The sequence below is a fragment of the Lycium ferocissimum genome, chromosome 3, assembly GCF_029784015.1.
Source record: "Lycium ferocissimum isolate CSIRO_LF1 chromosome 3, AGI_CSIRO_Lferr_CH_V1, whole genome shotgun sequence".
Classification (NCBI taxonomy): Eukaryota; Viridiplantae; Streptophyta; class Magnoliopsida; order Solanales; family Solanaceae; genus Lycium; species Lycium ferocissimum.
This window is the reverse complement of record NC_081344.1, coordinates 11800034-11812091: the sequence shown is the minus strand read 5'-3', so window position 1 is coordinate 11812091 and position 12058 is coordinate 11800034. Positions and strand designations below refer to the sequence as shown.

Genomic DNA, 12058 nt, shown 5'->3' with positions numbered 1-12058 from the left:
AAGGCAAGAATAAAAAATGGATGTCAAATCATAACCAATGAAAAAATTCCAATATCCTTTAGCGTTGACGCTGCAGAGGAAAATGCCAAAGTAAACGAGTAAAGCGCCGGAAAGCTTTAATTTTCCCATTTGAAATCTTTTACTATTTATCTAAAACCAAACAATCATTTTTAAAGAAGTGAAAATTTCAATATATTACAAGTGACAATTAGTTATTTCTTATTCGGGTTGAACTCTGCTCCACTAGTTTTTGCTCAAGTAATTATCGATGCATCTCCGGATGGTTGACACATGGACTTATAAGTATCAAAAGTTGGGATCACTTTCTAGCTTATTTTCTATTTTGGTTGTATTCTTTGTAGGGTTCGGCTTCGCTCCATTAATCTTTGCTCAAGTAATTATCAATGTACCTCCGGATAGCTGACAAATGGACTTATAAACATGAAAGGTTGGGATGGCTTTCTAGATTATCTTCTATTTTGATTGTATTTGTTTTATAAGTGTTAATGTTGAACAATAGAATCAAATTCAAAAAGAAGAAATAATTAATAAACACTGAGTAAATGAATATGATATACTACTTGAGCAAAGGCTAATGGAGCGAAGCCGAACCCTTCTTATTCACCTCTTGTAAATGAGGCAGTACCCTATAATATCAACGGTAGTTATATTTCATTTGTGGTCATTGGTCAAGATAAATAAAAGGATTGAATCTCCCAAATTAAAAGAGGATGGAGTTTTTCTCTAAAAATAATGTTTTTGTGTCCTTTGGTGGATAAAAAGCGACTTTTGTGGAACTTCTATAATATGAAAATACTAGTATGATTTAGGCTTAGGCAAAGCTATGTCATGGTACTTAGAATATAAATTTAATCCAACTACATACAGTATAAATGCCAAGCCAGCAAGTGCAAATATTTCAGGAGTTGGTTTGATCTTATAGAAAGTGGATGACAGATGTGGTTCTTCCAATCTTTTAATTTGCGGCTACAGCCAATTAGGAGTTTCTTAAACATAAAATATGTGCATATCTCTCTGACTTTGCAATTTGCACTCGAACAAATCCAAAATAATCCAATTGGGACCCTTTTCCCAAGAAATTATCCTTGATTTGATTCACTAATGTGTATACAAACCAAAAACCATGCTGGATAGGGGATGATGAAATCATTATTATTTTGAAGAATCTTTAAGAGATAATAAGGCTTTTGTAGTTTTATTGTTAAAAAATATACAAGGGGTGTCTTTAGTTTACGATTAATTGATACTTGATAGTAGTGTGCATTTTGTACAATTTATGCCAATAAATTAAGCTCAAATGGTATGATTCAAATTTTAATAACTTTTAAATCTTGCATTTGCTTTTTGATTTTCTAACCGGTGGGCGAAATGATGGATAACTATTATTACTGAGTTCAACTCAGCATTTTCGACATGGAGGGTGTGTGCATATATATAGTTTCAAATATTTAACTAGTTTAGTGATAATAATATAAAGGTTGCACCAAAAAAAATTAAATTTTGAATCCATTTTTGAGTGTTCGGTTCCAACTTCAGACCTGATTAATCAGAATTCGCGTGGAAAGTCCCGGTAGTAGAATTGTTAGACTGGGTTAGAGTTCCATATTTGTTGGGAAATGGACTAGTGATTTGCTTATGACAGGCAATCCTCTTTAACTTGCAAAATTTTGGGGTTGAAGTTAAGAAGTGTAACGAGGATAAATTATTATTTTTTCTTCCCTATAATGTGCATAATTGTAAATTAAAATCTGAAAGTTTGATCTGTGATCTTTACAATAAGTAATGTGTACTTCATCTCATTTATTTTGCGCTCCTGTTCTTTCCTTTTTATTTATACTGAAGAGTTGGAGACAAGATCCTTCATCGATCACTTCTTTAGTTTCAATAGTAAAAATAGAAATAAAAATAATTAAATTGAATAACTTCTTAAATGGAAATTTCAAAAGATCTTATGAATTATCCTTTTCTCTTGTTCAGCAAATTTCAACTGTAATTTCGGTCAAAGTTCAACCATCCACCCTAAATTTTGGATCAATTAGGAACATGCAAAAATCATATAACATATACATATACAATTGTAACTCTACGATTTTTTTTTTCTTTTTTCTTTTGCCTATTTTCATAGCTGCAAGAATATCACTATCACTCTGCTAGTACGTTCCAGCCAAGGTATTTTCCAGTGAGTGATGGATGGTGATAGTCAAAAGATCAAAACCAACTCCTCTATACTAGTATACTTTGAACATTTATTTATTTTCAGTTTGTGTTGACAGTTCACTAAATTTTTAAAACTCTATGTCCAGTTCATGATTCATGATTAATGTCACGAGATACTAGAGTTGCCAAAACCACAAGTAACTGTGAGCAATAAATAAATCTTCAGTTTTCACGTAGCTTAAGTTTCCCCCTCCATGTTCATGCATCTCATCTCATAATCGCAACGTTTTCATATTTGTATGGATGAAATTGAAACCAAATCAAAGCCTTTTCCTTTCTTTTGTTTTTCTTCCCTTATATATTTTATTTATTTATGCTCTTTTTCTTTTATGTTTTTTCATCTGATGTCTTGTATCCATTTTAGACTTGATTAATCTGAATTTGTGACGGAATTTGTTTGTGCTTCAATCATTCGGTACAAGAAACTCACTGACCTGATTAAACTAGACTTTTTTCGATAGATTCACTAAGGGAGATGGCTCCCTACCAATAAGCTACGGAGCTAGAAGGCAATTTACAATCCTAAACCCTATATTTGTGTTGTATAATTCACTAAAATGTACATATTTCAAATTAAAAAATATATATATATTATTCTAAAATTCAGAACTCATAAGGTTTAAATTTGGACCCGCCTCTGCCTATCAAAAAAATTCATTCCCCGATGCTCTGATCTAATCTATACGTTTGATTAATAGGGAAGAAATCCAATTATCTCACCACACCTCTTGATCATTCTTCCGTTTATATTATCAGCTTACTAACCATTCACTGCCAAAAAAAAAAGAGAGAGAGAAAGAGAGAGAGAGTTGCTAAAAAGCAATGTTGGCTAATTATGTAAGCTTTTTGTCTGATATAGCTTTGGCCTTTGGGTCAACCACTTCATGTTGTTTGTTTCTTTCTAACAAGTCATGCTGCATAGTACACCACATTATTACTAGTATTTGAAAAAAACATGTCAGGCGCTACTGTTTTTCTAACTATATCAAGATACAGCTACTTTCAGAATTTTTCATCTGTCACAAACTATGAGTTATATTATATGGCTCTATTATTCTCTCCTCTCTTTCAGTGGATTGGATTAGCGAAAGAAAACGCGTAGGTTTATTGAATATCAAGAACTTAATGGCTATGATTATAGAAAATCGTGTGCTAAATTATTATTTTTTCGGACAATCATGAACTTAATTGACTATCTCCATTTTCGGCCAACTACTTTCCATTTAAGGAGTACAAGAGGATTAAGTAATGAAAGTCTACTTCAACTGGACAATTATAGTGGATCTTGAAATTCGAATTCCAAGAGCATTTGGTCTCAGTGATCTTTCGAGGCCTTTCAATAAATGAACACAAATTAGTAAACTGTGGTGTCAGATTGTCGTTTCGTATTTAATTTCAACACAAACTAACCAGATTGGTGATGACCAATTTTTTTATTTTTATAACCATACTGTTTGGGTCAGTTTGTACGCATTTGAACTGTTTTGGCCTGTATCTACTACCTCCTATCAAAGACAAGTATTAATATTCTAATAACAATATCATGGTGTCAGTCTGCACGCATCTCGACTATTGCGTCACATATCTACTACTTCTTTGTCAAAGACAACTACTAGGTCAGTGGCAGAGACAGGACTTTCATCAAGGGAATTCAAAATATAAAAAATACACACCAAGAAGTCTAGTGAATTCAACATCTAATATATATACATAAAAAAAAAAAATTACACTTATATACACAGTGTAATTTTCTGATTAAGAACCCCCTTTCACCCCTGGCTCCGCCCATCCTACTGATATTTGAGCCCTGATCTCTTACGACAAAGCTACACTTGTCCAAAGGGAGTCGATTGACACCCCTTCACCGTACACATTAATTCTATGTATATATACTACATGTTGAATTCCCTTAACATTATATATGTACTTCACCATATTTTAAATTTCATTAATGAAAATCGCAGCTTCACCACTACTGATGTCTCATGATTTTCGCCCGTTTCGTAATCATTGGCCATGATCAATATTAGGCAAGTTTAGTTAGACAACTTGGTCTAGTAGGATCATTCATGATTAGACAATGAGCAAAAGTAAACGAGGAAGCTGTTTGAAATGGTGGACAAAATCACTAGTATAGTTCAAGCTTTCACCAACAATTAATTGTTATATTTTGAATTTATATTCCCCCCAAAAACATATGGATATAGGAGTGGCAAAAGAATTCCACCAGCACTTCTAATTCCAACCATTCCCTCTTTGTCATTTCCGTAGCTTTTAACATTATGCCATACATTATCCTAATACCTTGATTCCTCCCTGCAGATTCTTATTGGATAACTTATAATATGTTTCAAAAAAGTAAGTACGAGATTTGTATAATCTGAAAGTAGACCAAAAGTATGGAGAAAAATAAACAATTTTCGACCAATCGGTCGAGTCTATTTTGAGGTATCAGCTTGTGTGATGGATACAACTAGGAACATATGTACAATGAGGCACAATATTCTGTTTACAGATACCCTAAGATATTACATTTGATGGGAAAAAGGGACAACTTCATTGGCGCCTTTTACAATCCCCTAGCAACAAACATCAGTTGGGTAACAAAAGTTAATGAGCAAGCTAGTCTTGAATTTTCTGAGTGTATTCTTTTCATGTAGATAAGGGCGACAAAAATCTTCTTTTTTTTTTTTTAGAGACAAATCGGAGCAACAAAGGGCTGAATCTCAATGGATCGTGGCTGGAAGGCCACTCTGCGCCCCACTTACAATATCCCACAAAAAAGTCGTCATTTATACAGTTGATTTACACAGATGATCTCCATATCCTTCCTTCGAACGATATAATGATAATCGAGACATCATCATGGTACTTCCTACGATCCCCTTGTGGTATATCAAGCAACTCGTGGAAGTCCATGCCTGCAAAATCGGAGAACAAATTTTTTTTATTTCGATTTCTATGAGAAATTAATACTCATAAATACAGATATTTACCAGCTTTCTTTGCAGCTCTAAATAACACTTCTTCAACAAGATGTTGGGCGGGATCGCCCTCGGGGAATATAGACATGAAGGTCTCAACTTCAGAGACTGCTTCTTCATTGGTAAAGTATTGGTAAAGTCCATCGGATGATAAGATCAGAAATCTGTCTCTTGGGCTAAGTCTGTGGTGGTATAGTGATGGTATACAGTTGATATACGGCGAACTTCCAACGTAGTTTATTCTGAAGACCCCTAGAAGTGCATTATTCCATTTGGGCTGTCAAATAACACAAGCAGAAATGACATTAACATGACGACAAAAACTTGTAAATAGACTGATAATTTCAATGAAGTTGGGCATGTCACACATTGTTATGACTTATGGTCATAGACACGAAAAGTGTAACATAAACGTTAAGAATACCTGTTTAAGAAAGCCTGCACCAAAAGCTCGAGTAACGTTCAATGAACCTTTCACTCTATCATTTTTAATAGCAGAAGTATCACTTGGATGCTCACTTTTAATCCTAAGAACTTCCTGCAACAATTGACAAGACCAGTATGAGAATTTTTCTACTATGAAACAGCAAAATATTGAATTATTTGTTCAATGGCTTATGTAGATGTACCTCTTTAACAGATGTACTATGGTCCATAGTGAGTTGACAAGAATTAAGATTGTGTTTTCTGTCTGAATCAACTCCATAAAGTGCATCAATGCTATTTCGACTCTCCTCTATTATCCGTTCCAAATTACCAATTGCACAATCGGGTTCAGGATTTTGAGCCAAAACTGCTCTACTATCTCCAACATTCATCAAGTATACATCATTGCCTTTCATCAACATCACTAAAACACAAGATCCCATTAAAGCTAACTCAGGGCTCTCGCTCACCATCGTATCTGTTATCTCCAAATATGATGCCTCGGCTTTCCTCAGCGCCTCTGATAACGCCTTCAACACATCTAAATGGTGACCTCCTGAACTGTCCAATTTCTCCTTCAAATTCGATTGATCAAATTCCTCGTTACACATGAGATTTTCGGTGGTTTCTAACTTGTCATTCCATAGCAATCCTTTGAGTTCTTTGAAGACATTTGAGTAAAGATTGTTCAATAAAAAATCAGTAGCATCAGGTCCATTAAATCCATCATAAATCCCAACAAATACCCATCCATGTTCCTCAGAAATCACTACATGCACTCTGTCTTCCCCAGCTTTCCCCTGAGCCCACTGCAAATTTTGACTTCTAATTAAGTCATTATCCACTTCATCTCCATCCAAGCTGTTTTCACTACTCAAAAGATTGCCATTAATTTCATTATTCTTCTCTCCTAAATTCATTTCTTGAAACCCCAAAAAAGAGCTTGACAAAACTTTCTTTAAATTCCTAACCAAATCCCATTTACTAGACTCAGGTTTGTACCTCTGGAGCTGCTGATCATACTGATTGTCCAACGGGCCTGAGGTGAAGCTCCGCTCTATTGGGCCTGAGAGGAATCCCCTCTCAATCGGGCCTGAGCCCGAGACAGAAACTCGGGGAATAGGGCCCGAACAGACTGAGGGGATTGACCTCCTGGGAATTGGCTGAAGAGGGAAGGAAGAAAACCACTGAGAACTCTCAAAAGCCGAAGACTTCTCAATGCAAGTATTGGAATTACAGACGTCCACGAGGGCGGTGGAGAGAGGCGTAGTGGACGTGTTGGCGGAGATAGAGGCACCAGAGATGGTGCGAAACGCCGTTGTGTGGCTGGTGCTGGTGCTGGTACTGGAGATAGTGGTAGTGGTGGAAGAAGAAGAGTCGTCTAGAAAAGGATGATTCTTGGATGATGTATCATGCAATATGTAGCAAAAAGAATGGCCTAATCCTTTGTCAAGACTATCATATAGGTCTACACCAATATCGTGGCGTCTTTTCGATATTTCTCCAACATCTCCTGCAAAACAGAACTTCAACTTCCCAATACCGTTTCCCATTTTCTATTTGACAAGTTAAAAATATTCAAGCAATTTTTCAGTGAGGTAGATAGACGTCCAATCTTGTAGCAGCTAGTTGCTCGTGCCTAACCAATTGAGGAGGACATAAGTTAGATATTTCAAGAAAAAAACAGAAACTCTGCTTCAAGGAAACGGATAAAAATAAAGATAGTAGTACTACATAAACAGCTTGAATTGTTATGGAGAAACACTATTTGAAAGTGAATAAGAATAAAGCTGCCATGAGAGAAGTGAGGAATATAAAGATTGAAATTTGAAAGTTTATAGCAGGTGGTGTGGCTTTAGCTTTTAAATTCGCAAGAAGAAGAGGAAAAAAGTGGATAGAGAGAGAAAGAGAGTTAGCTTAGGGGAGTTGACTTTGCATACATGAAAAGTAAGAATATTAGTTATTGTACTTATTACTCCTTCCCTCTCAATTCGTGTAACACTATACAATAGGATACGAATACAGAATATTTTTAAAACATCTTAAACAAATTGTAATAGTATATAAAAGATAGAACTACTGTATTGGATGCTCCTTTGGGTGGGAAGTTCACTATTTTCTTACTTTTGTTTTTATAAATGTTTAATTTTTCTATGGATTCATGGGGAAGGAGTAGGAGAAACTAAGGGCGTTGACATTGACTTTTTAAGCATGTATTTAATATTTGGGAGTTTTTTCTAGCTTAAGGCTAAGGTAAGCTAAAGCGTGTGGGTGTTTGAATAAAATGCTACTCCCTCCGGATCAAAAAAAGAGTTCACTTAATCATTTGCACACCCCTTAAGAAAATACTAACTCCTAGGTAAAAATAGTTAATTTGACTAAACTACCCCTAATTAAATAGGCATTGGAATTTGATCATATAACACTTAATAGGGGTAAATATGAAAAAATAAGATTAATTCTTTCTTGATTTGCTAAGTGGACTCTTTTTTTATAAAAAAAAAAAAATGGTTAAGTGGACGGAGGGAGTAATATTTATGGATTAAAGTCAAAAGGGCCAACTTGAGAAAATTGAGAATATAAATGTATAATACTATATGATGGGGCCAAAATGAATAATGATTATATAGCGGGAGAAGCAGCATGCCAACTGGGAAATAATATTGGGTGCCACGTTTACAGGACAATTTAAAGCCAGCTGGCTAGCTTCTTAATTGGCTCGGTAGATCATAGTTATAGACTAGTAGCTTGACATAGATTTCCTCTCTTCATCATCAGGCTAATAATGTTGTTTCTCTTCCCCTTTTGTTACAAGTTCTTTTAAGAATTTAATTAAAATTGGATCGCGCGTTGCAGGGTCTATTTTGAGAGCAGCGCTTCCAACAAAATCTTTTCTATTCCTAAAACTCGAATCCGAGATTAGTGTTTTAAAAAGTAATTTTGGGACTCGCGCCCAGGGCACATGCAAAGCGCCTTGGGGCTCACGTGTGACCTGGGGCATAGTTTTGTAAGGCTTACGCCCTAAGCACCTAATTATATGCCCTAAATAAGGCTAACGCCCGGTATTGCTGGGGCTTCTACACAAATTATGTGTCAAATATTTCTTAGTTAACACTGTTGATCCTCATATACTTTAATAAATGAATAATGCTTATAGTTTTTTCATATATGGAAATAAGAAGATTGAGAGCAACTTAAATAGCAAGTCATAATTTTATATATTTAGTATTTGAGAACACTGTGAGGGTAAATATCACTTAAGTTTTCTTTTAAGAATACATAGTCAAATTTTACATATTCACTTGTCGTTGGTCATCATGTTTTTGTCCTATGCCTCAAAATTATTATATTTTATTATTTTGCAATTTGAAAGTAATTTTATTTTTCTTCATGAAGGAGTGTTGTTTTAATTATAATACTGATAAAGTATACTAATTATTTTCTTTTAGGGAGGTAAATTGCATTGTATAAGAGTAATATATTTTAAAAAATTGTGAGTCTTTCTTGTTTGAAAGTTAAGATGTTAGAGTTGATTTGCTTCTCATAATAGCTTTTATATCATTGCATTATTTATTCTTGTAAAATCATGTTAGAAGTTTTGTTTTCTATGAGTTTCTGTAATTATGTTTTTAATTTTTAAAAATTAATAATGTTTCTTTTATATAATTTTTGTGTTATTGTACTATTTTACTACATTGAAAATTTAAAAATTCATGGAGCTTATGCCTCGTCCTGTACTAAGTAAAACGCCCTGCTTCACGCTTCCACCTTTTAAAGCACTGCCTAAGACTTCTGATTAAAAGTGGAGAGACCTTATCTACCCACCACAACCCATGTTTGTCTTTGTAATAAGTTCATACTAATACTTTCTTCGTTTCATTTTATAAGATTGATGTTTGATTGTATATCAAATTTTAAAAGCCACTTTAACTTATTTTTATGAGTTAAATAGTTTTTAAATAATGACTGAAAAACTAGTTTCATAGTAAAAACATCATATTTATTAAAGTATAAAATTGAATCGTTTGTGAATTTAAATTCTTGAAAAATAGTGAAAGTTGTATAAAAATGAATAGCTGACACCTTTACTTGTTCCATTTTGATATCCCGCCCTCATACGCCACAAAGTTTCAATCATACACCTAAAATCTGCCTGATTGAAACTTTGTAGAGTATGCAAAGTGGGATATGAAAACGAAACCAGATGTCAATTAAGTTATTCGGCAAAGAGAGCATCATAAAAGTTGGAACATTAGGAGCTGTAATTGCTCATAATTTGCTTTAAGATACTAGCTAGGGTAGAGTTAGTTATCAAAAATAATAGATCATTCACTATTGGAACAAAATTATTACCCTAACGAAGTTTTAGTGCCCTTGCAGTTGATAAGGACCACGATCCATGCTATCTTTACATATTTGGCCCGCAATCTTATGAACCTATGAGCTTCTGACCGAGTTGAACCAAATAACGTTGTTGGTGTAAAGTTACTTTTAAATTAGAGCTCCCTCAAAGATCAAAGGTAAAAACGAATTTTTTTTCTAACGGCGAAGTAAGAATAGACAAAAAAATTTAACTGAAAATAAAGTTACTCAATTTCAAATAGTATAGGGGGCAAGTTCCCTATGTTAAATGTTCGAGAATGCAAATTTTGAGCTCTATGTTCAATGATTTCCATTTGACAAGATTTTTGCTTGGATTGTACCGTGGTTATTCTCATGCAAAAAAAGAAAAACCAAGATTACATCAATTTTGTCAACATCAAAATCTGGGTATGGACTTGAACTACGAACAACGTGGGCTTCTTAATTTGATTGTCTTAACAATAATTCTTTTAATATAATGAACAAAAATTAGGAAGAGTCTAATTAATAATTGTGAGCTTTAATTTTCAGATATTAAGTGGTCCTAGGAACAAACCATAAGACACCTGAATCTATTGTTAGATATAGGCTATTCTTTGTCAGCATGTAAACATGCAAACCACTAGTGTTTAAACATAAGATACATAAAAGCTAGCTATTCTAACACTTCTCGATTCCAACGAACTTAACTTAACTATAGAATCAAAAGCAAGAAAAGATTATTACTTTACGATTTAGATATACAAAAGTACATATATAGTGTCCTACATGCGTACAACCTCAAAGAAGCCAATATTAAATCATTATAAATTATACAAAATCGTCAGGTTTATCAGTAGGGTTAGTTAGGTCAGTGAGAATGAAATCCGAAGTATTATTATTTTTAAGTGATCCTATTTCTTTGCGATCAAGCAATGGTCGACATCCCTTGTGACAAGCATCCTCACACTCTTTAGAGGTGGCGTCGTCCAAATTCATGCAGATGCGCATGCAATCTCTGACGCACATGACAGTATGATCGTCCTGACCAAGCGATGCCATTGATGAATTGTTGTTTTCTCCTGACGATACTACTGATGAATCATTATTTTCCGATGCCATCAATGACGATGTTAATGTATACACCATCACGTATATTATTTGGATCCACAACACGTACCTTAAATAACCCATTCTTCCTTTATTTCTTTATTATGAGTTTTCCCTTGGAAACTTTGTTTGTTAGTTTCTTTCTAATTGTGTAAGAACATGTTGCGTTGGATATTGTTAAATGATAGAAGTGGAGAGTGAAGTAAGGAGGTTTCGACAATTTCTATTACCTTGCCTTACAATCTAAGGGCCATCAAGTTGCTACTTTATTGGAATGAGTCCCAAGTACTTTCTTTCTATATTTATTTTTTATTATTTTAAAAATCCAATTTCCTAAGAATATGGTTACATACTTCTCTCTTCATCTCGGTTTTGAAAAATAAATAGATCTTATGTTGATTATCTGTTATCAGATAAACAAGAAGTTGCATAGAGATGCAAATCCGATAGAGATCATCTCTAAACAAATTAGAAAGTGAAGTACTTTCCCTAAACTACGTACTGCTTTAGCTATTGAGTCAACTCAGCTTTATTTTTTTAAGTTAGTAGTTCTATTGACTATCAGAAATCAATGATTTATCAAAAAAAAAAAAAAAATATACAGAGAAAAATACCATTAAATACTCTGAATTTGAGGACAAAATCATGGCAAGTGCACTAGTATGGTTAGTTGTTTGATCAACGTTTCGCATTTAAAGTTTAATTCTGTACTTTTATCGTGTGTGTAATTACTAAACAGTTGAGAATCCCTTTTCCTAGTAAGGAATATGAGAAAAGATATTATTAACAGAGTAAGATATTAGGACCAAGTGACCAACATAGGGAGAACATGAAAAGGGGATGGCTTTACAGAGAAGGGAAAATAACCCTATATGACTATTTAGAAAAAATAATTATCAGAAATAGTCCATGTTTGTAATATTACCTGAAATGGCTCAATTTGTACCCTCCCAATTCAA

General features: G+C 33.9%; 1 protein-coding gene across 1 annotated transcript; it reads right to left on the bottom strand.

The window, feature by feature from the left end:
* Positions 1 to 4620: 4620 nt before the first annotated feature.
* LOC132049724 (probable protein phosphatase 2C 4) lies at positions 4621 to 7585 on the bottom strand. The gene is made up of 4 exons (XM_059440642.1): positions 5852 to 7585; positions 5647 to 5760; positions 5235 to 5499; positions 4621 to 5159 (listed from the first exon to the last, which is right to left on the bottom strand). Exons 1-4 carry the CDS (start codon positions 7199 to 7201, stop codon positions 5044 to 5046), a joined length of 1845 nt encoding a protein of 614 aa, XP_059296625.1. The 5' UTR covers positions 7202 to 7585; the 3' UTR covers positions 4621 to 5043.
* Positions 7586 to 12058: the final 4473 nt, after the last annotated feature.